General features: G+C 44.6%; 1 protein-coding gene across 6 annotated transcripts in view; it reads left to right on the forward strand.

Annotated features, from left to right (window-relative positions):
* The window catches only part of LOC119176937 (cell adhesion molecule Dscam1), a 640,641-nt gene that overhangs the window by 526,350 nt on the left and 92,967 nt on the right, over nucleotides 1-21,324 (forward strand). For all 6 annotated transcript variants that reach the window (XM_075878151.1, XM_075878149.1, XM_075878150.1 and 3 more), the window contains one exon: nucleotides 3,341-3,475. In XM_075878151.1, the coding sequence (XP_075734266.1) occupies nucleotides 3,341-3,475 (135 nt within the window). The remainder of the gene's footprint in view (nucleotides 1-3,340; nucleotides 3,476-21,324) is intronic.

Here is a 21,324-nt window from a genome sequence, read left to right on the forward strand (position 1 = left end):
GTCGAAGGTCCCCAAGAAGGACTATCGTTCTTAATAAATCAGTTTCGCTACACAGCTTTTCCAGGCTTTGCTGTCTATTCATATCGTATATAGACCTGCTATGGGAGACCGACCTTTGCCTGTATCACACCTGCTTGTTCGGCAGACGCTCATGATTTTATCTATTCTTGACAGTTTCTTGTGCATGGAATGAAGCTTGAATACACTGAGTACTGCGGCCACGAGCCGAAGCAGCGCTATAAATAATTGTAGGAAGTGCAGTGCGTGTTTCTATACTGGCCATACGCCTGCGCGCCGAAGACGCGGTACTTTTTTTTTGTATGTTCACAAACATGCCGCATGCCTTCACTTAGAATGCAGAATACGATTTCCTCTCGATCCTACCGAAACGCTGTTATTGGCTTTGTCAAAAAACCTGTGAAAACGTGAGTTCATGTTCACCCATGAGATATAAATATCACTATGCGTCACATTGTTGACACGTAAGCTGCAGAATAATGTAAACACACACTGTTGCTACCAAGGAGGCCCCCTTTCAGTCGTTCATATATTTCGTTCGTCTGCATCGCGACAACAGAGTGCATGGCTGCTGTAGTCGCCTGAATTAACGGTGCAGCAGGGTAGTGAACGCGACGTCCAGTTTTTTTTACCAATGTCAATACAGAAAATAGGAATATGTGTCACCGACGCGTCACCATAGGTCCTTCACATATGAGTGCATGCGTGCTTCTCTATTTCTACATAGTGATCTTTATTTCACGAAATTCCTATCAGTATGCGAAGAATGACAAAAAAACTTTTCGTTTTCAATTAGCCTTCAACACAAAAAACGACAGTCCTGAGCGCATACTTTCTCCCTCTCATAATCAGCCCTAAAAGTGGTATTTAATTTATATCTAGCTATTCTATTAACAGTAAACCTTAATTAAGCTTTCGTGATCCTTCACATAGAAAAACTTCTTTTAGTGCACTAAACATAACGTAATAGCGTCGTCTGGCTTGGGTGCCACTCCGGTCCCGCGGGTCTCAATCTGGTAGCAGGTCCCCGTCATAGCACCAATCATCCAACAAGTCAGATGATGTGCTCGTGAATGACGAAGATTCATTTACATGGTTATTAAGTGAGAAGTGGAAAGGAGGTGATTAAGGGATCAAGTAAAATGAGCTCGCTGCAAAAATGCAGGACTGAACCAAAGAATTGAGGAACATGTACAAAAGGTGGTCCGCTTATATGACGCCACGTTGGCAAACCTTGGGTGCATTGTCCCGAGCTTCAGCCAATACGGCGCTCGACAGCCTCGGTGGTCCACCCACGAAGACGAGGAAAGACACCACACAGTGCACGTGGAGCGGGCACATTCTAAACAATGCTCAAATATGGTCACGAACGCACAACCCCCACGTTTTGCCCCCACACCAACATTTTGCACACGGCCTATGATGCTAGATGATCGGAGTTCCAAGAAGTATCTCGGCAAGTATAGAGTGATGTTCGAAAAGCCCGGCTCCCGGTACACGTGCCAAACTTGCATGTTTGCCTTCGAGTAGGACAATGTAGTGGCCTGACAGCTCATTCAAACGAGTCGCTTAATTTATCTGATGCTATGGAGAAGGGAATGAGGAGTGGTTGACTAATCTCTTGTCATTCGCTAGAAGTTATTGCTTAGCAACTGCAAATTTCCGGGACTTCACTTCTCCTCGAAAGGTGCAACAGCAACCAGTTCTTGTTTTAGCTTCCAGCCCAGACCATAAATACCACGCTGGTTCATGTCTCTCCATATCCACGGTGGCCTCAAAAATGTCCCAGTTGCCTCCTTCTTTGCCAGGGAAGCCTTGCACAGAGCGAGAAGGATTAAAAAAAAATGCTGGAGTGGAACTTCCCATGATGCCTTGTCAACAGAAGTGAAGCCTCCTTTGTCACTGCCAAGATGGTGGAAACATGCTCTTTTCTGGTAGTGCCCGCATACAGATCAAGTGGCTTTGTTATGTTAGTGTAAATTCTACGTTAGTTCTATGTTAAAAGATAGTTGTTCCCGGCGAAATAACACACAGAAACGAGAATGGCTGACTGAATTTCCCAAGATCTTTGCCTCCGATTAGAGGCTCACTAAGGAAAACTAGTAACACTAAGACGCATTCGGAGCACTATGTTACCTAAAAAAAAGTTTCCACATTACACTCGTTGGGCATGCGAGGGATACGCTTCGTTCTTAATCACTAAACGGTGATACTTTATCATGCCTCTAGTAAGATGGCCGCCGCAGCCGCCATCTTGCCAGAGGCATGGCTTCACTCCTAGGCAACGACTGCCACTTCAGCAATTTTTTTTTTCAATCCTCTTTGATACAGAGTCGAGTTCAAAATGACCTTTCCTTGCTCGTGTGTTTTTATAGCGCTGAACCAGTCCTGAGACACCTTTGTTCACGCTTCACAGAAAGATAATCAGCCCGTCTCGACGGCACACCCTCGCTTAGATTGGCTCCAAAACTTTTCGTTGGGTTCACAGCCGCGGAAAGAATTTCAATACTGATGATGCTTATAACTTCAGACCACATTGTCTCATTGCTTTAACAAAGGACTTAAGGTAGTATTTAACGAATTTCCTGTGGCAATGGTCAAGGTGTTTCTAACAAGTCAGCTGCCTCTGTAGTATACATGTATTTTATTTCAATTTGCTCGTCACTTGTCATTTTCGCAGCTGGTAACTGTTCATCATGCATGTATCGTCATTGTGTGCGAGAATTGATTTCGACGAATAAAACTTAGAGGAACTTGAAGCTATTTATCTTCAGAATTTTATGGCACACAAAAAAGAAAAGATTAGTTTGATTTTATTCATATTCGCTATCGAACTTTTATTTCGAAGGAAGTCTTAAGTGTCAATAAATACATTTTTATGTACTGCTAATTACTCTGAGGCCACTTTAAAGCCATGTTGTTGCTATTTATAGTACCTCTTAGTTTTCTTTGCTTCTCTTCGTTTTTCCTGCCTAGAGTATCTAAATATTAGCAATATTCGCCCATCCTGTGTAGACTGCATCCAGAAGCCCGAAAATAATTTTCATTTTAAGAAGCATAGACACCTTGTTACTATCATACCACAAACTATATATGGAGCTACTAGTCAATAATAGACTCTAAAAACTGTAATTTTCAACGTTGCAAACGTACAATGGTGCTACAAAATGAGAGGAAGACGCCCAATATCGCATATTGTCCTCACTTTCTTGAACATATACTATACCCCACTACATAGGCGTAGCGCGTTTGTTCGTTCAGTAATTCCCGGCAACAAAGTTTGGTGTCATGGTTGTAACGTTTGCACTCGCTGTCTGTGCAGAGGTTCCCGGACCACCGCTAAACGTCACAGTAGCCAATGCAACCGGGAGCAGCCTGTTCCTGATGTGGGGGGAGCCCTTCCGGGGAAACAGCGCCATCACCCGCTATCTCGTACAGTTCCGTGAAGCTGGTTCAGGTAAGTGTGCTATGATTCACGATTGGTGAATATTACACTCGTCAAATGAGAACAAGCCAGATTGTTACGTGTTTGCTCACGTTGAGGTGGTAGCTCTGAAGCTTCGTTTCGCAAAGTTGCGCATCAATCAAGTAATAACATACCTCTGGACATGCATCACGCGAGCCACTGGTCGCGCGGCCAGTTTCACACTCTGCAAGAGCATCTCATCACGTGGCGGGCACCCACGTGTTGCGAAATGAAATGTGTGCCCTGTGCTATCAACTGCAATAAGCGAGAACCCTGCAGTCTGCATCCTCTCCGGTCAGAATAACACCATAATCTTCTTTCGGGGAAAGATGCTCTTGACTGTGGTATACAGGCGAAGTGGCCACTCGTCTCTCGTCGAAAAAGGTCAGTATTCTGGGACACTGGTCGTCGAGAACGGTGTCTTAACGTATTGCTCTGCGTGAAATAACGCTTGCTTGCCTCTCTCGAGTGCATAGCCACCGTTTGACACGGGAGAGAGCCGTATAGATATATCAGTCGTTGAGCACTCACTCGCTTTTGCGTTCAATGTCCCCACATTTTCTTTCCTATTATTATTATTATTATTATTATTATTATTATTATTATTATTATTATTACTTTTAATATCAGTAGCAGCAGTAGTAGTAGTATCACGCAACATTATGGGTGCTCGAAGCACAGTAACGCTCCTGTCACTGTGTTACTAGTCATTCCAACCAAAATCCGTTACCCTCTCCCTTTTCTTACTGGTTAACAATGAGGTTCAAATGTACGTTGCATTTAGAGATGCTTCTTAATGCAGGATAAACGTTTTTTCCTTTTATTATTACATCTGTATGTTTAAATTAAGTTGTGTTGACCCATCAAAGTCACCGTTTTGAAGGACCCTTCACACCAAATTCGGAAACTGTAGACGCTTGTGTTGTTTGATATTCCTGCATGCGCGGCCACCTCTGACCAGTTATTAGCGGCAAACGTTGCCTAGAAGATATTTTGAATTTGGTTTTAAAGTGAGGGTTCGTGCTCGTCCAGGTATTCAGATGCAATCGACATTTGCTCTGAGTTCACATAGGCAGGGGCTCTCTCATGACATTGCAGAAGTCAACAACATTTGCAGGCCGCGCTAGATACCCCGACTGGCACCCGGCGACGACTATTCATCACCCCTCTCACTCTGTTCTCGGGCTGCTCTAAAAGTGGTTTAGCCTGCTTACGCAAGGAATGCTGTTACTTTTTTCTGATGGGAACAAGCTCGAAGTACCCACATTCTTTCATTCTTAAACGCCCGCTGGTCCCCCTATCTCAAAACTGTGCTTTTCAGCATTACCGAAGCTTGAGCTTGTCTTAAGCGCACGTCATCTCAGGCGCTGCTCCGCTGTGGGGTGCTAGTTTTTTATGGTATTTATGCGGGCGTTTCGAACTGGCTTAAAATCGTTCTGAATAAACTCCGCTAGCAATATTATAGGGTGCGTTAAAACATCGACGATGTAATTTCGGAATTACCAGACGCAAGGCTACAGATTACTGAAAAAAAAAACACGCAACCAAATCTTCCGCTGTTAGGGGTGCTTTAAAATGGCAGAGCAGGGGTGCAGTGCAGGATGAGTCCCGAGCTTTGCGAAACTAAGAACCTTTCCGACCTCTCGCCACATCCCTTTTCAAAGAGCTAACAGTACAAAAAGGTCAAGTATATCCCTCAGCACGCACTGCGTTCCATTGGTTACAATGGAACGTGGCGTAATTTCAAGGGCGGTCAACAAATTTGGGTGGTGTCTTCAAACGAGAGCCATCTTTCGTTTGCTTGTCATTCCGCTGAGCACAGAAGTGCATTCAAGCAAGAAAAGTGTGAGAAACGTTTACTAAGGATATTGTCAGAGGTCATCATCATCATCATCATCATTATCACCATTAAATCATCATCATCATCATCATCATTATCGTCATTACAGGTCTCTCCCATGATCCGCCAATCAACCCGGTCATGTGCTTTCCGTTGCCACATTATACCTGCGAACTTTTTAATCTCATCGGCCTACCTAACTTTCTGTCTTCCCTTCGTGCATTTGCTTTCTCTGGGAATTCAGACAGTTATTTATTTTATTTATTTATTTATTACATACTGCAGTCTGTAGACCAAGCAGGAGGGGCACAAAAAGGGAGCATAGCGAAAAAAGCGAACAAGTTATACAGCAAGTTAGAATACACAAAGCTACTGAAAAACAAGTCATACTAAATAGGATGCTTAGTTATACATGCTTAGTTACTCTTAATGACCACCGTTTAGCCTGCATACGTGCTACGTGCCTGGCCCATGTCTATTTCTTCTTCTTGGTTTCAACTGTGATATCCTTAATCCTGGTTTGTTCCCTGCACATGGTAAGTAGCATTAGAGAGATCGTGGCTCTCTGTCTTACACCCTTCTTTATTGGGATTCTGTTGCTTTTTTTTCTGGACAACTATGGTGGCTGTGGATCCGCTGTAGATTTTTGCCACTGTGTTCATATAGGGTTCGTCAATTCCCTGATTCTGTAGTGCCTGCATTACTGCTCACCCCTCGACTGAGTCAAACACCCTCTCGTATAATCTATGAAGGCTATATATAAGGGTTGCCTGTATTACGCACATTTCTCTATTACCTGATTGATAATATTTTAGTCCAAGTTACTACATTGCCTGATCCCTCGGCTTCACTGCCAACCTTTATAGGTGACGGTAGCATTTCAGCACACCTGTGGCTTGAAGAGCTCGAGCATACCCAAGTATTGGCGTCATGGACACCATCTACTCTCTTTGCCGTAGCACTTGGCAAGCTCCGTGGATCTTCTGCAGACTGGAAGAGCGTGGCAGGAAACTATTTTGACACGTGGGAAAATTTCAAGACCGCCTTCGAGAGCCAGTTTAGGGACAACTTTACGCTCTTGCAGTGGCAGCCCATAATCACCAGACGCATCCAGTCACCCAGTGAGAGCCTCGTTGACTACTCTTTGGCGAAACTGCACGTAATTTCAAGATGTCCCGCGCAACTGACAGATCATCAGAGCATTGAATATGCCGTACAGGGTGTGCGCGACACACAGTTGGCAACAACTATCGCTGCACAACGACAACCAACCGTGAGCGCATTTATTGCCACCATGACCTAACTCGACCGAACTATAAAGCATGCCTTTGTTTTTTCAAGTCAGCTGCCCATTGCAGCCACATCGTCAACGTTACGTGTGCCTCCTTCGCCTGCGCTGCAGATTGGTTCTGGGAATGACAGGGCTTCTTCACAAATCCGCCTGTTTCATCAGCACCACATCAAAATTCGTCGTTACCCCTGTATCAACAAGACACTCGTTATCTTGCAATTAGTTCCCGAAGTGGCGCACCTGATTATCGCCCAGGGGTAGATATAAGCAAGGCAATATGTTACAACTGTCCCCAACCGGATCATCTTGCATCGAAGTGCCCCCGTTCCGGAACCAGTGCCCTGCTTCCCAGCCAGCAAACAAGTTTTTCCTCCCTGGCGTGCCTTCAACATTCAAAACCACTCGAAGGGTCTCTTGTGCAATGAGCTGTGATTCAAGCAGACATTCCACTTATCGGCATTGCAGACGCATTTCCGGACTTTGGTTCAAAGCACACCGTAGTATCGCTACACGTCATTAGATCTGCCAACCTGCTACCACGCACCAAACCTCTCACATATGTTGTAGGTGGCGGTACCATTATGCCAGCTGCTTTACATTATGTACTCGTATCGCTGTGGGGCCTATTTCGGCAATACTTGAAGTTCTCGTTTTGGCTAGAAACTTCTTGCCTTTAATACCTTGCCTTTAAAACTCCTTGCCTTTAAAAGAGAACTGGTTTGAGGCCGCCCGCGCTGAGCTCCTTGTCTGACCGCCTCATCCAACAGAAATCCACTATCCTGGCACGGGTATTGTCATGCGATACCTGGAAAAGGTGCTACCACGGATCTCCAATTCTGTTGTGCTGCCCAATAGCTCTACGCCTTTTTTACACAGACGATGTCTTCTACAGCCGGTTCGCCGTTTTTGCCGTTGCCACAAAAACCCCAGCCCACATGGTTATTTCTAGAATCAAATGAAGGGTTATCTAATGTGATGCTACATGAACCAAACTCGGCGCAACTTTACTCGAATGATACCACATTGGAATTGCCATGGCTGCAGCTACGTGATGCTCATGCGAGTCCTCAGTTAACACAAGAAGACAGTGCAGTTCGACACGCATTGCACCAGCATGTAGACGTCTCCACCGCTGATGACAATGATTTGGTGCTTTAGAAAGGTACTGACCACTGCACTGAAATTTCGCCAGATTTATCATAATACATAGGTCGCCTGCATAGATCAAGCAAGGAGGATTACGATTTCATTCAAATGCAATGTCAAGAGCTTCATGCTAAGGACTCAAGCATTCTGTGATGATCTGGAAACAATAGACCATTTCTTTTTGACCTGCAGGCGGTTTAACACATTACGAAAAACCCTATTATAAATACCTTTACGTGGTATTGGTATGGACTTATCTCTGTCTGTCATTTTGTCTTTCGGAGCTTCCTTTTCTGGTTTCTCTAATGCGACAGTATGTGCGGCCGTCCGGGACTATATTGATGAAACTAATAGGTTGACTAATTAACCAGTTTCATTATCCTAACATGTCCACTAATTATATACGTATAAAATCAGATTATTGCTCTATTCTAAGAATAAATTCGTTTATGTAAATATTTGTGTGCATTACATTAGGCACCACACTTTCCTAGGCTATCGGTAATCTATCTGTTAAAACTCCATCATTCCAAATCTGAACAGTAAATTTTAAAACCACTTGATCCGTGGCCAATCCCCCACAGTGGGTATGCGCCACTAACAATAGGAGAACAACAATAACAACAACAACGACTCAAGCGTCAATACGGAACGGCTGGACCCAGAACATTGTCAGATAGTTAACCAGCCACCGCAAGCCAGTGAATTGAAAACGAAGAAACAAAAGGAAGCCACTGGAAGCATGCACTCAGCCGTAATAAAACGTGTTAGATTTCTGGCTGAGCCCCGACGGCATTTCAGCTGTAATATTGAGGCTCTAAGAGATAACGGACCAGCAGGTGGTGAGCGCAAGGCCAAGAAACAAGCCACTAAGCCAGCTGCTAAGCCAACCCAGAATAAGCTACCCAAGCCGAGTCAAGGAAGCCTAGCTGCTGCGCGCTACAGGAAGGCGAAAAAGACATCCCAGGAGGCAGCTGCCTTTTACTGTGACAGCTGCGCGGAAGAGGCTCAGAAGAAGCGGAAATATCACGGGGCTCTGGACAAGAAAGAAGAGATCAAGGTCAGAGGTGCCCATATTTTTATGAAGACATCGCTGAAACGGTGCGATAAGAGGCAGCAGACCAGCGCAAAATGGGCGATCACTGAGCAAGTGGAACAACGTCAGATGGAGCGCCAGGAGAAACTTCGGGACAACATTAAGGCACGCAGAAAGACCAAGCCTCAGACAAAGATGAGTTTTAAGAAGAAGGACCACATTGTTCCAGCATTCTGGGAAGATATTGGTGTTTTGGTTTCTGCTAGACTATGGCACATGAAAAAAAAAACAGGGTGGGGTGTGATCAGAAAAGCCCATCGACAATTTTTTTAAAGGGCAGTCTGATGTAAGACCTCACGTTATCTGGCAGCCTTGTGCTTCATGTTGAGTTAGTCGGGACGCGGTTTCGTAGTGTTGTTTCTAGGTGCACTTGCTCCATGACGGTTTGGGTACCGTAGCCACTGCTTATTAAAGTCATTTTCATTATACCATCGCCTTGTCTACGTTTTGGAGTCGCCTGTACGAAATCATGCTTGGTCCTTTGCTTGATTGAACTCTAATGTTCCTTTTTTCTATTAGCTGTTATTTTTGTAAATAGTTTCTAGAGAACGGACAGTAAGCTGAATGGCCTGTAATTTTTCAATTCCTTGACGTCTCCTTTCTTGTAAATTGAAGTGGTGTTGGCGTTCTTCCGACATTTTGGCACACCTTCCGTCAAGAGACACATATATAAGGTGGCCAGTTTTTAACCACCATTTTTAAGCAGATCCGTTGTTACATCATCCTCGCCAGCGGCTTTGCCTCTTTGCATTCCTTCTAGGGCTTTCATTATTTCCCCGGTCGTTACAGTCAGGATCTTCAATTTCTCTGGGTTATTATTGCTTCTCACGATATCATCCTGGTCGTTTTGGCTTCTCTACAGCTCTCTGTAAAACTCCTCTAATTCCTTAACAATCCAATCCGTATTTGTTTTGGCATTGCCTTCCCGGTCCCTTAATGTATACATCTGAATTTTGCGTGTGCACAAGTTTGGCTTCACAGCTTTTAGGCTTCAGCCGCATTTTACAGCCTCCTCAATACTATCCATGCTTTACCTTGTGATTCCGGCTATTTTACGCCTATTGGTTAATTACAAAAGCTCCGCTAGCTCTATTTTGGCGCTTGCATTTGAGGCTTTCGTGGTTCTATTCTCTTATTGAGATACTCACCGTTTAAATTTATCAAGTGTTTAATGTGTGCACTAAGTTTTCTTTAGAAAAGGGATCTGAGATTAGTTGCGGCCAAATTCCTTACAGTGCTGCGGCCGGAGTAGCGTAAACTTTCAAGACGCTCATGAGGTGTGCATTTTTGTGCCCCCCTTTTCTTTTGGATTTCGTCTTTTTTTCTTTTATTTATTGCCACCTCTCCCCCTACATTCACCACAGCCTTCCAGGGGCATAGGATGTGAATAAAGACGTGTCAACAACAACAACAATAACAACAACGCCGAACCCATGAGTATAACCATCATGGTCGGCTTGTATAGCCTAGCGCGTTGCACGGCCTGCACGCACCCTCTTCGTTCCCATCTTCACCGTGCGCTTCTCGCTCCCGAGCACGTGCGCCCGGTTGATTAGCCAATTGACTGGGTGGTATACCCACCTGAATAGATCAAGACATGCTATGACGAAGCGAATTAAACTATGTTGTGCTACCAAGCTAATCAAGTTATAAGTCACTAACAACATTCCACCGAGGTGTAAAAGTATAATCTAGCAAATTAAGATCATAATAATTAACATACCGCAAATTATGACCACGCTAAATAAAACCAATCTAATAAAACCAATCGTAAATTATTGTAGTGGTTATGGTTATATTTAAAAAATACACGCTTATTAAGTTCTTGTTAATTAAACCAGAGGGAATTGTTGTGACAATGTCATTATTAGCAGCGGGGGCAGAAATATCCTTTGTCATGTTAATTAAGACATATATAATTAATTTCTTCATGACTGAGATCGAACTGGCGTGTTCTTCAATTCGAAGCTCACCGAGACTGAGCTCCTCTATGGCTCCAGCATTGCACAACCAGTGCGATCCGTCCAAACTATTTTATATGCAAACAAGGTGCTGCTATCACTTCCACCGCATTAAATGCTTGACAGCCACACCATCACTATGACAGTCTCGTGTATAACTCGGGCTTTCTCAGAATCAACGAGCTTGTACCCGAATTAACGCGTCAATCAGTTTGACATACGCCAGCGGCGAAGATCGGCTCCTTCCACCACGTTTGTCCTTGCCGAGGAGCAGTGCCCACGCATCAATGCCAGCAAGCTACCGCATGATTCAACTTTGAGCTTAATCGCATAGACTATGCACACACGGACGAAGAACTAATGGTTGTGTAAACACGGGGCTAGAATGTCTCGCATTCAATTTCACTGCGCTTACGGCGTAACTGTCACATCCATATAGCAAATTACAACGGTGGCATTTGCGGCAACAAAAGTTAATAGTTACTTGTTTCGGGAGACAGTGTTTCTACCGATTCGTTACTGCTAAATAATCTTCGTATGTGTCAGGTGAGTTGCAGTAACTCGTCCGTTTATTAGAGCGAACGCTGTTATGAGATCACAACTCGGGTCTCGCACAGCGCCGTAGTTGTCCACCGCTGCCGCCACTGCCACCGGTGTCTGTAACCACATCATGGGAATTTAAAAAACAAAAAAGCCAGTATTAATCACACAGTGGGGCTCGAGCCCGGGTCCACTGGGTGCCAGCCCAGTAATCTATTATTGAGCCATGCCGGTGCTTGGAACTTGTTGGCAAACTTGCCTTAGGCAGGCTTGATGTTAGAAAATCAATCGCGCTACTACGACTTATAAAAGCGTTTTAAAACAGTGAAAGAATAAGCAGTCATCGCACAATGCGAATAGCTTAACCAGTAGGTCATCCAATGCTCCAACCCATCACAAAAACTTGTTTTTGTTCAGCTATTAACTGTGGCGCATATCCACTTCAGGCATAATTCCTCATTGTTCTCAGCCACTGCATGAACGATCGGCACAAAATTCCTCGCAATAGTTTAGCGGATACCACGCTTCTCAAAATAATGACGGCCTGCTATCCTAAATACGAATGCCCCTACTCTATGCCCTACTCTACTACCCTATACTCTATGCGAATGCTGGCCTACTACCCTAAAATTTTTAATATTAATGTCGTAGTGGGCATCAAGCAAGTGGGCTTGCAGCAGTTACCCAATGAGTGTTTAGAAAAAGCTCTGAAAGACCACTTTTCGAGCTTTCGCTGTAACTGTGCTTCACCTTCCGCGCAGGCCTGGCGTTTTTTATCTGTTATATTCAATAGAAACGAAACGAGCTGCAGAAGGGTGCTGCGTCTGCACGCTTGTTGCCTTCGAAAACGGAAGTTTCCATGCTACAAATGGAACGAAAGAACTTGCCCGAAAGAGGACAAATGGTCATGAACACACCTGTGGTAGGCATAGAGAAAGATACTATGTGAAGAGTGTCCACTCGAGCCTTTTTGTGGCCCAGCAAGAAAGGGTCTGACCAACTGCTAGATTGCGTACGCATGCTCGCTTTTACTCCTTTTTCACCACATGTAATATGCACATTGGAAGAACATTAAAAACCTAAGATTGACATCAAATTTCTGCAAAGAAGAAATATTATGGATTTGTGCAACTTTTTGTATCCGCTCTACATCGTGTCCCGCGGAGGACGTTTGATATTTTGTCACAAAAATCAGTAAAGTGTGACTAGAAAGTGTTGTCTTTCTGAATTTGTTTTGCACAAAGGGTGCAAACTCATGTGGTTTAGATGCCCTGTACATTTATTCACTTTGCGGAAACATGGGTGTGTAGCCTACTGGTAAAGACACTCGCTTTCAGAGCATAAGGGTACGGATTCAAACCCCAGCATCGGAAAGAAATTTTTTGTTATTTTATTTATGTTGAAGACATTAACGGTTCTGACCAACCACTCGTGGCTCTCAAAGCAGTGAAGTAGCTCAGCCGCAGGGCCCCTACAGGAGTGTACGCTCTTTACGTAAGTATGTTTCTCTATTGGGGAGGTGCGATATTCAATTGGCCAAAGTATAATTGGCCAAAGTACAGCGCAAACATCACGCTGACGCCGCTGCACTGCTGAAATGTTGATTGAGTGGCGGCGTTGATGCTTTCGCACCCGGTGTTCCTTGGAAAACCACCCCAAATGTCGCACGTGCGTTATGACGCAATGATGGTTCTTGTAGCCCTTTTTATCAACTCTGATATCGCATGCTCCGCACTGTCTTCGTGTCATGACCACCGTAGTGCGAGTTTAGAACAAACAAGTGGGCCCAAGAAGCTAAGGCCATCATGCATAGCACCCGAAAATTCCTTGTTCGGCTAGTTGGTGGATGTTAACGGAAGGTATAAGGTGCCAATGAGACAAACGCAAGTGAGGCGCTCATCCGTGTCACTTCTTGTCTTTATCTTGTTGGCGCCATATTACTTCTGTTATTGGTGGTGCACTTCAAGATAATATTGACCACGTGGTGTTCTTTAACAAACAGTCCCCAATTCTTTAACTAGCGTGCGTGGTTGGCACTTTTAGTGTGTGTCTTGCGACATGACTGAAATAAGCTCCAAGACATGGTAAGGTCTAGTGCATGCCCACAAAGCACACGCCCACAAATATTTTTGCAACTTCGTTCTCTCATACGGCGATGACACAGAAAATTCGCAGCTTCGCACGTTAGTTAAATATATGGGTGGCTGTACATCTCGAGTAGTGCTGGCTGATACTCCCAGGGTTCCCCAAGAATAAATTACACAAGAAAGTGGACTGGGGATTGGCCGTCGCCGTAGCGCGACAGGTGGTGCATCGCAGAGATGCGAAATGCGAATGTTGTGGACTTCTTCCCACAAGCGGCATGTTGGTCGTATCATTCACTTTCGTTTTTTTTTAATATCGTAAAAATGAGCTTCAGTTAAAATCTACAAATAGCGTTTTATTTCAGTTTACATTCCGATATACGCAAATGAGGGAAAAGGGCCAGAAGAAAAACTTCAGCAAACATTAGCGTAATCCTCATTGTTCTCACTTGGTTCCTAGCACATACTCCAAGATTTAAGCTAAGGTGTAACGTTTACCTATACATGTAGATGACAAGTGAGCATGCTAAAATTTGTTTATAGAAGCTGCAAGACAGCACTGCTTTTTTTTTTGGGGGGGGGGGGTGTTTTGTGTTCATCGACAGAACTATGTGAGGATAGCATCACGATAGTACTCGTGCAAACACAGGATATTCATTCCTTCGCTGATTGCGTCGGTGAGCTCATTCGGATTCAGTGCGCGATGTCTCTCTTAAATGACGTACGTGTCATTGCGGAGCACCTTATAGTGTTTTTAAACTCACCGAAGTGTTACGGCTCAGCATGCAGACACCTTAAGAGGATCACAAGTATTCGTTGCTTGTCGACTAACGCATTACTCCGCGCACGCTCAGTGTGTGGCTCCGCACGAGCCTGCCTCTTTTTCTCGTCTTCCGCACCCACCGTTGTCGGCTAGGTTTCTCCGCTTCCCTTATATATTTACGACTCGGCGAGCGCCCACGTCCAGACACATCTGTCTTCGCCGTCAACGGCGTGTAACGAGTATACTCTCATCTCCGTACAACAACGACCCGCATGCTGCCGAATGACGTGGTATATTGTGAATTTCATGAGAGCCCGTCGTTTGAACTGTCTCCTAAAACACGCTCCTAAGCCCGGAACCATTCCCGGTCACATTTGGTCTATTTTGTTTCTTTTTTTTAATGAGCGTGGTATTCTTGTTTAGTCGCAATAAAAGACGAGAGAAGAGAGGACCTTCATCAGGCAAGAAAACAAGAGGTGAGGGGAGGACGGAAACAGGACAGAAAATAGCAGCAGAATATTAACAACGCAGAGTCGGTTCCCACGCATGCATGTTTTATTCGGCGTAATGGGAAACGCGGACGGTGCCGCCAAGGCACTCAGCTACTTCAAATTAGCTTTCGCTACATAATGAATCATAGCAGCGGGTACACCACGAGGAGCAACAAATTCACGGGCTCCCCCGCGCCACCTCTCGACACACCCCCTCCTCATCCCAGCGTCCGTTCCGTCCCAGCTCTCATCGTAGTTCGGCCTACATCATTGTTTATGGACGGCTGTCGGGGAGGCGGTGTGAGGAGTGGAAATAACCGCCGCATCTCGCCACGCCGGCAAGCCGACAAGAAACGTGCCTGTTAGCGCGGCGCGCTAAGTAGGCAGCCACCGAGCATAGCGAGCCAATTTCGGCCGCAATGGCAGCGAGGAGGGTGGTGAAAAGAGAACAAAAACGATGTTGTGGTAGGAGTTAAAAAAAAAGAAGTAAACAAACAATTGTGTTCGCTGAGAGAATCAATCTTGATTTTTTGTATGTGTATTAATTACTTGCGTTCCGCTCGAGTTAACCTCATCTCGCTTCAGACTTGTCGCTTCAAAGAAACTCACCGACCAGGCATCAGGTACACTATTACGACGCGTTCACGCGATGACGTATCAGTTACAAACATTAACAACTATCTGACGACCAACTATCACCAATATTTGCAATAACTTATTCAGCGTTAATCCTCTTGCTTCGTTTCATACAAGTGTATATTGACAAAAGGTAAGCACCCGAAGCTTAGGCTATATGTATATGTCTGTAGCTTGTATTTCCTGCTGTACTTCTGTTTTGTTTTTTGCAACCGTAACTTTGTCCTGCATCAGGATTCGATGATATGCCAAATCTGCACAATGTTTCATTTATTGCTTACAATCGCACTGACTATAAAATATTAGAGTCCTCTTCTCTTTATTCACTATAGTTTTCTCCACTACGCTACAGTCAATGACATGGTCCTTTCATTGACAACAAAAACATATATGCAGAGGCATCTAGTGTCCAGCCAGTATGAACAAGACTCGTAGTCGTGCATGAAGAAGTGGACCGTCGGCGTACATATAGCAGTTGGCCAATGTGCGAATTCCCGCAACTCACTTGCAGTCATCGTGTTTGTCAGCCGTAAAATGGCTTCCAATTCCAAAAACGAGTCGTGGGAAGAGAGATTTAATCGCCTTCTGCAACAACAGAGAAATGCTAATGTGGAAACACCAAGCATGCTTTTAAAGCTGCCGCCGCGAGCTTTTGTTTTCGCAGTAAAGCGGGAAGACGAATAAGACGAATTTCGTGGGCGACTGCTGAGTTTCTGAAAACCACGATATTGCCCGTGTATGCGAAAGAATGAGTATGATCATGAAGCGTTTGGTTGTCGCATAAGTGAAGCCTTCTGGCCGTGTCTCACATGCTGAAGAGCATGTGCAAAGAGAGAGAGAGAGGTGAAGAGGAAAGGCATGAAGATTGATCAAACTTTGGCTTGACTGGCTTCCCTACGCGTGAGGTTGCGGAAGCGGGGAGCAGGTACTGAGAGATGTGAAGTGGTCTTTTAATTGTGATTTTTGGCAACTCATGATGCAGAAAGTTGCATACACGGTGGGAGGTCTTTACAAGGTGAATATTTCTGAATAAGGTACAATCGTAAATCTTAGCGCTAAGCAGAAGACAGTGCCCTGATACCGTCACCTTGTTATGAGCATGACATTCCCTATACTGCAGCCAGGAACTTGAGACTGCAGAAACCGTGTGAAGGGGGGACGACTATAGGGGCAAAATGCTACGTTGGTTAAGCTTTACGCAATGAAGTAGTGGGCAGGAGTGATACGGTGACGATCTGAGAAAAGGCACTGTCAGAGGTTGTCACATTATGGCTCAGTCTTTAAAAGAATAGGCTGATGAGTCATTGAATTGTCCAAGAATATCCCCCTTGGCTACGAGATGCTGATGTGATTCTTTGCAGAGAACAATGTTAAAAAGTGCAATATCACGTCATGAACCTCTAGGCAGGTCTCTGAATCTTAAATATGCATGACCTTCTATCACGGGATCAATGAAATGAATTGTAAAAGGAAATCTGCTCCGATTATTGGCGTACGTAAGCCAATGATGCTTCTTCCGTAAGCTAGTATCAGTAATGTCAGTCTCTGATTAGTAGGTTTAGATATTCAAACGATTACTTACTGTCAATGATGCTCCTATAGCCGGAGATAACGCAGAGCCCAGCTACGGTGTCGACATTTATTTGAACTCGTTGGGACACGTCACGCCTATTCCAGGAAGAGACCCAACTCTGGCAACTCGGGAGGGCGTACAGACCTTGCCCGTATTGATACCCATGATATTTCTGATTGGTGCATGCCACTTTTCAGAGCTGACCTGGCGAACTGAGAGCGCTGTTTTAAGGTCGATGTGGGCTTCGACGTTGTCTGCACTGAGTGAGTTCACTTCGGCGATGGCTGTGGGTGAGAGTATGGTGGTTAGGTGCTCCAAGAGGCCGTCGTGCATCGTGTGCTGACTGTAGCAAAAGATACATGGTATCTGAACGGCCGCCACAATATGTGCATGAACGTTCAAGTGAGCTGAAGGATTCGAAGAAGGACATGCTTGAATTATGCGGTCAGTGTATTGAAAGAATACATGAGTTCAGTGGGACTTTATTGTCTCCCATTAGATATCTCATGAGACACGACACATCTAGTGCTTGGGGTCACGGAATTCCTCTTTGATGAGTAGCTACTGCATTCGCTCATCTAGCTGTGACTCGCACAAGCCTCGCCTTCCAGACTCCACTGTTCCAAACGCACCAACCATTTAGTGAGCGCATGTTCCAATCGTTATGTTAATAATGTTATTTAGATCAGCATTTTATAGGCGCACGAACGTAGCTCTCCGCAGTGCATACACAATAGCAGCCATAGTAAATACAAATGCAAAAGCTAATCGGAGAGACGTTTCTCTATCCTGTGATTCAGTGTTTACTTTAACTGCATTTCTGTCTTCATTTTGCTTGAGCCAGCGGCCAGGCAATTTCGATGCATTGCGCTCTTTTTTTTTGTCATTTTCTGGGTAAGTGGCGAACTGTGCAAGGAAATTACGGCAACACCGATTCTGTTAATGACGCACTATTTAGGCTCATGTAATGTTCCTTATTGCAGCGTCATACCCCGTCAATTTATGTTTTAATCTGGTATAATGCCCATCCTTTCATAAATTTAATGCATTCCTCGCTTCTTTTGCATCCACGTGTTCTGTTTGCTTTCTTTCTTCTCCCTTTTCCTGTCGCTCGTTTTCTTTTCCTCCGTGATCTTCAAAGCACTTTGATTCCATAAGGAAATCTCCTCAGTGCTGCTGTGTGCGATGTCGTTAATGATTGTGCCACCCTTGTTAATTAATATGAGTGGAATGCATGGTCCGTATGTTCAGTTTGGAATTCAAGCCCTGCTTGATAGCTTCGGCTTTCCTGGAACAGCACTGTCTTGACAAACGTCTAAGCATATGCTGAATCCTGCTCTGCGCCAACAATCACTTCTTTTTTTCCTATTCTCTGCTTTCCGAGTTTTCGTTTGCGCTCGCTAAATAACACACTTTCTATTTGTAATTGCAATAATTTCTGCAAAAAAAACCATGGAGATGCACTTACTTTTTATACTTCTCGTTTTACAGAATTTTCTTTTTTTCTTGTTTTTGATTGGAACTTTTATCAAAACAATTGCATAAAGTGAAAAGTATAGCATTCCCCAACACATATGAAAAGTCATGAGCGTGCATGTACGATACACTTGAAATTCTTTGGCGTTATTTGTTGTTTGTTTCTTCCCTCTTTTCAACGCCTGCCTTCTCTAAATAAATAATGTCATGCCTTTGGCTAATTACAGGGCCAGATTTGTGTTTTGGTCCCATTAAACTTTAAACGCTCTAGGGCAGTACTAAATTAAGGCTGCCTAAGGCTCCAAAGTAATATCTGATGATTGTGGATTTGGATCCCACTGACGAAACGGGTGGTTTTTTGTCACATCGATTTTTCTTTATTTATATCGTAATTATTGTGGCGCCACTGAAAATCAACAAATCATGTCTCTCATAGGCTTTGCTTGGTTTGTCTGTCGGTTAGAATCATATGCGTGTGCCTTACAATAGGCGTATCTACCGGGGGGGCTTTGACAGTTGTCAATATCGACTGCACACTTGTAAGCCATCAGCTAAGGCAAACTTTTAATGCGATAGTCATTATATGAAAACTCTCGGCTGAGTTTTGCCACCGGCGTCATTCACCGTATATGTATACGTATGTACATACATGAAAATGCAAGAAGAAAAAAAATAATCTAAAAAAAGACTTCGGCGCGTGGAATGGAGCCTCCGACCTCTGAATTGTGAGTGCGAGGCGTTAGCTACTAAGCCACGAAGGAGCACCTCCTTCAACATTCAAACGGCAAGCTTTTTATATCTACCACGTCCAGCTGGCGATGTGCATCTCGGGCGAACTACTGCCGTGTTTTCAGGGTTACCAGATAGATGGCGCAATAAGCGCGCATCGCCAGATTGTCACGACGCGGCGGCGTGCACTCTCATCTGTCACGCGTACTTTGCCCCGCGGAGAGGGGACGCTCAAGCGTGCGCTTATCTCGCGGTGGGACAATCGTACGCCTTGGGCTATGGGCGGAACTATTCTGTTGTAGTTACCGGGTGTACAATGGTCACCATACTCGTAGCACAGTCTGTTTGCAAAAGGGACGTGCTTTTCAGACATAGCGAAGTAACAACTCAGATGATTATTAGCGTTCATCTGTACCTGTAAGTACGTGTCGATAGTAATTTGAGCGTGAGAAATGCGGGGCACATTTCCATCTGCTTGCCATCCTTCGCGTGACCTTCTAATTTGTTACTATCGCATTCATTGCTTCGCGTTTTTTGCCCTGCGCTTCTGCTGTAAAGATTGCCTCCCGTTTGTGACGAACAGTCACTGTCGGATCCCTGTGGTGCAGGCCACCTACGCGATGCTTTCACGTTTTGCGCTCCAGCATTGCAGAAAAGGCTACCGCTGAATAGAGGCTCCTAACGTTGGAGCATTCTGTTATGATTTTATTCTGCTCTGCTTCGCCTGAAATTTACATAATCAGTTACGCAAGTGCGAGAAGGAACCAGTAAAGGTTATATAATTAGATCAAAAGCTCCTACCTTTACATGGTATTTTTTTTTATCCGAAAGGAATAGCATCACTGTAAACATCCAATTTGCATTGTGTCGGTGAGTGTGAATAACGATGAGTGTGTGATGGTATGACCACTTTAGGGGAGCTTAATAGTGTGTCCGCTTGAGTTTTATATTAACCTTTTTCGTCTTGTCAGTGTTTCTAGGTTAATAGAAAAGCGTTGACCCTGCCTTATTCCTCGCCATGGCTTGGAACATGGCGAGGAATAAGGCAGTGGGCTATAGTACAATGGTATTTCCAGCTTTTAAACTTTTCCCGCAATATGATCTACCGGACCAGAGGAATGGTCAAGGTCAACTGCTTTCTGGACTAATAGTTGGCGTAGTTTAGCGCCCTTAAGCCACAATATAGTTATGAGAGGTGCCGTAATGAATGGCTCCGAAATTTTGACCTGATAGTGTTCTTCAACGAGCACAGATATCCAAGCGAACGGGCCTCAAGCACGTTCGCCATCTTCGAAAGTGCGTCCATTTCGGCCTTGATTCATTCCCATGACCTTGGTTTTCTGGACTAAGGAGACTAACTTGGTAGCTGGGCTAGTTGGCCCTGAGTCGTCTCGAATTGACTTTTACAGAGCAAAATACAACTCTTAGAACATTTACGTTTCGGCCATGGCACGTCCAAAATGGAAACCGATAAAGGAATTACTTGCTTTCTAGTACGTGTACCATATATATATATATATATATATATATATATATATATATATATATATATATATATATATATATGTGTGTGTGTGTGTGTGTGTGTGTGTGTGTGTGTGTGTGTGTGTGTGTGTGTGTGTGTGTGTGTGTGTGTGTGTGTGTGTGTGTGCGCGTGAAGGAGGCACACCACCTCACTCGCAACAAGTTAGTACGCGCTGCTGTTCCTCACAAAAGAAACGAGGCCCTCCAAAAGCAAAATGCCTTTTCTTTCGTCCTGTCATTCAACAAGTCACTCTGCCGCAACAACAAAACAAGAAAAAAACGCTTCTAGTTTTGCTGCAGAATTATTCTGATCATTCCAGCTGAAAGCAAAAACTGCAACATTCATATAAGCTCCCAAGCTCCCGCGGTGACTGCAAGAATCAAGACCGGATGGTGCGCCAATAATCGGTAGCCAAAAGCATAAACCATTGCGCGCCAACATTCTGTAGTCACCCCTGCCGCCGTGATTTTGTGAGTAAGATGCTCGGCTGCTGACCCGCAGGTCGCGGGAATCAAATCCCGGCCGCGGCGGCTGCATTTTCGTTGGAGGCGAAAATGCAGTAGGCCCGTGTGCTCAAATTTGGGAACACGTTGAAGAAACCCAGTTGGTCAAAACTTCCGGAGCCCTCCACTATGGCGTCTCTCATAATCATATGGTGGTTTTGGGAAGTTAAACTCAACACGTCAATC

Source organism: Rhipicephalus microplus, chromosome X (assembly GCF_043290135.1).
Source record: "Rhipicephalus microplus isolate Deutch F79 chromosome X, USDA_Rmic, whole genome shotgun sequence".
NCBI classification, from domain to species: Eukaryota; Metazoa; Arthropoda; class Arachnida; order Ixodida; family Ixodidae; genus Rhipicephalus; species Rhipicephalus microplus.